This window comes from Laccaria bicolor, genomic scaffold (genome assembly GCF_000143565.1).
Source record: "Laccaria bicolor S238N-H82 LACBIscaffold_7 genomic scaffold, whole genome shotgun sequence".
Lineage (NCBI taxonomy): Eukaryota > Fungi > Basidiomycota > Agaricomycetes > Agaricales > Hydnangiaceae > Laccaria > Laccaria bicolor.
Genome location: NW_001889878.1, coordinates 1397934 through 1401780, shown reverse-complemented (window position 1 = coordinate 1401780; position 3847 = coordinate 1397934). Strand labels below are relative to the sequence as shown.

General features: G+C 43.6%; 1 protein-coding gene across 1 annotated transcript; it reads left to right on the top strand.

Annotated features, from left to right (window-relative positions):
* Positions 1 to 2053: 2053 nt before the first annotated feature.
* On the top strand, positions 2054 to 2591 carry LACBIDRAFT_317414 (uncharacterized protein; the record flags this gene model as incomplete). The annotated part of the gene is made up of 3 exons (XM_001879088.1): positions 2054 to 2083; positions 2136 to 2149; positions 2222 to 2591. The coding sequence occupies 3 exons, from the start codon at positions 2054 to 2056 to the stop codon at positions 2589 to 2591; spliced, it is 414 nt and encodes a 137-aa protein (XP_001879123.1).
* Between the last annotated feature and the right edge of the window lie 1256 nt (positions 2592 to 3847).

Below are 3847 nucleotides of genomic sequence, written 5' to 3'. Positions count from 1 at the left end.
ATGTGTATAATGCTGCACAAATGGGCTGATTGGTCCTCAAAGGTTTTATCACATTTAGAAATGCAGGTCATGATGAAAAAGGACAAGAAACTCCCAGGTTGTCATTCACCTCAATTCTGGATGAGCATTAACAAACAGGACAAAGACAGAAGACCAAACTAAGTACCCTGTATTGTTCATTCATGGTACCCTTGAATGAATTCTCTCAAGACTCAAGACTAACTGTAATGAAGGCCTGGAAAGTTACAACTCATCATGATATTAAAAGACATGATCCACTGCACACATGTGACAGAGAATTTATACCCTTCAAGATGGATGTTGTGAGGGATGGCTATAGTCAGACATAGAACTGGAGCTACTGAATGAATAGGACATTGCCTGAGGTCAGAGATTGGATAGTAGGTTGTGATATGAAAGCCTTCCCTGATGTAAAAGACAACCTTGGGCAGCATGTCAACACCTATGATGCAGAAATGGCAAATGTCAAGTCAAATCAACCCTTCAACTATATCTTCACAAACCTATTCATAGTCAAGGACACTGCAAACTATATGTCAGAAAGCAGACTACAAACTTTTGTAGTCTCAAAAAGCGGACACTACAAGGTTTCTAATGAAAAAAGCAGACACTACAAATAGTTGTAGTGTCAAAAAGGGGACACTACAACTTTCCTAACAAAAAAAGCAGAGACTACAATAGTCTCAAAAAGCGGACACTACAACTTTTCTAATGAAAAAGTGGATACTACAAACTGTTCTAATGAAAAAGTGGACACTACAAGCTGTTCTAATGAAAAAAGCAGATACTACAACTCTTGCAGTCTCAAAAAGTGGACACTACAACTTTTGTAGTCCATCAGTAAACTTTGTAACCTATAACTGACTTTTATAGTCTATCAGCTGTCTGTCCATGTGAATTTCCCTTTTAGGGCATGCACCTTCCTTTTTTGGTCATTTTTCCCACATTACAATAATTGTAGCCCCCTCTTTAAATTTCCTGAATGTGTTGAAATTATATTGTTTGGTGTTGTTTTCATGGAGAAAAATGCAAAAAGGTCGAAAAAAGCCGGCAATGAGAAAAATCTTTCACCTCACATCTCCACAACAAGAGCACTTTATAACACAATTCAAACAGATTTGGGAAGCTACAATGTAAGGCTACAAATTCTGTTTTTGACCATTTTTGGTATTTAGTCATGTGACCACCCAATGGACCCTGACATGTGACATCATTCCAAGCTACAAGAATGAAAAATTCATTGAAAGTGGCAGGCAATAGATATGAAATTCACAATGAAATATTCTAAGGTATGGCAATGAAATTTTCATTAAAAGGGGGCCAGAGAACAAATATGAAATTTACAATGAAATCCCCAACCTACAAGAATGAATTTCATTGAAAGTCGCAGGAAATAGATATGAAATTTACAATGAAATATTCTAAGGTATGGGAATGAAATTTCATTGAAAGTCACAGGAAATAGATATGAAATTTACAATGAAATATTCCAAGGTATGGGATTGAAATTTTCATTGAAAGAGCCAGGGAATAAATATGAAATTTACAATGAAATTTACTGAGGTATGGGAATAATTTTTTCATTGAAAGAGCCAGAGAATGATTATGAAATTCACAATGAAATCCTCAAGCTATAAGAATGAAAATTTCATTGAAAGCGGCAGGAAATAGATATGAAATCTATAATGAAATCTACTAAGGTATGGGAATGAAAAAGGCTTCCAGAATTCAATGAGAGGCAAAGGACATAGTAATGAAATTGATTATGAGATTGGTCAATGAAATGGCTGAGGACTGAAATGAAATGAAAACATAAGACATTTTAATGAATGAAAGATATGTGAACTTGATGAAACCTTTCATTGAAGGGTGTGGCATTATACACAATGACTTATGTGGCAATGGCTTAGATTTATCAAAAGAAGTGGTTACCACTAGTGCGCATTAGGTCCCAGTGAGCTGAAGCTACAGATCTCGATAACGACAGACAAGTCGGTGTTGGAGATCAAACAGGCCATCACTGAGAAATCGGATGTGGGTGCTGATAGACAGCGTTATTCTGGTTCATCTTGTTTTGCTAGTTTCTTTACTTTACTAACTTACCCCTTACAAAGGACAGGTGCTCAAAGTGTGTTCTCCATCTATGTTGCATCGCATTCACATATCACAAAGCAAACTAACCCCAATTCACAGGATGAAGACCCACTATCGACGTACAAAATCCAATCCTTGCACACCATCCACATGTCAATGGCATCCCTCGCTCCAGTGGTGGTGCTTCCAACTCTTCCTCTCCCTCCTCCAACTCAATGCCACAGCCCTTACCAATGATGCAAACAGGGCAAAACCCACATGACCCACTTACCCAGTTGAACAGCCATATGGGGTTCAGTGCAATGGCAGGGTTGAATCTGTTTGATGATATGGGGTTGAATCTGAATGACCCGAATGTGATGTGTGTTTTTGCCCTCAATTCCGATCTTGATTTATGCAAAAATGCAGTACTTCTCAGTCCCCCACAGAATCCTGCAGGACTGAGAGGATTCCTGGGGATTCCTGGGGATTCCTGAGGATTCCTGAGGATTCCTGCAGGACTGCACTATAATTTTGGTAATCTTGAGTTGGAGTAAAAATTCTGTCAAGTCCCCAGGAATCCTGAGGACTACATGTGCTAAACTAGATGGAAAATTCCAGCTTTAGCCCAAGGTCATGTGACTGAGACCTTATTCTGAGAACTTTTGAAGTGATTTAATGCTAAGAATTCCTTATGATAGGTAAATTTAACCAGTGAAAAACAAGGTGTATTGAATAGAATTACATTAAGTTTATTTACTACATTTAATTTAAAGGGGGCAGAAGGATGAAAAGTGGTGAAGGGAGGGGGGAAGTGATGGAGGAAGTGGTGGGGAGATGTGGTAGTGGAGAGTGAGGGGGAGGAGAGTGAAGGAGGGGGTAGTGTGGAGAGGAAGGGGAGTGAAGGCGGGGGTAGTGTGGAGAGGAAGGGGACTGATGGAGGGCTAGGGAGTGGTGGAGAGGGAGGAGAGGGGAGTAATGGAGGGAGGGAGAGTAATGGAGCTCACTCACCTGGGCTTGTCGTCGCCCGTTTCCATTCATGGGCCGTGGCCGTCGTCCATCTCCATTCGTGGGCAGTCAGCCTTGCTCGTGGGCGTCCTCACTCGTGGGCGGTCGTGTCGGTGACGTGGCACGTTGTCCGTGTGGTGTCGTTGTCCGTGGGCATTCGTGCCGTTGTCCATGGGGGTTCTGTTGTCGTGGCGTGCGGGCATTTGTGTTACTGGGCTGTGGTTCGTGGGCGTCGGTGCCACGTTGACTCTATGGGCGGTGGGCGTTCGTGGGTGCCGGCTCATCGTTTGTGGGCGGTGGGCGTTGTCGACATTGGAGGGTGGGCGTGGGTGCTGGTTGGTGGGTCCCAGTTCGTCGTTGGTTGGTGGGGGCTGACGTTCGTGGGTGGTAGGTCGTTGTTGTTGGGTTCTGGGTGTGGGCGTCGTCGTCTATGGGCGCTCGACGTTGCCGTTTGGCGGTCGTGGTTGTGTGTGGGGGGGTCGTGGTCATCCGTGTGTGGGTGGTCGTGGCGTTGTTGTTGTCGCCGTCCTTCGTCCTGGCGTGTGGGCGTTCGTTGGCCTGAAAGTTGCCATCGACGTGGCACGCACGGTTTACGTGCGTGCCACATTGTTGGTTTGGTGGTGGTGCCGTTTGTTGGGCACCACCATCGTTGTTGTTGTTGTTGTTGTTGTTGTTGTTGTTGTTGTTGTTGCTTGTTGTGTGGTGGTCGTGGTGGGCGAGGTGGGTGGGAGGAAAGAGAGAGGTG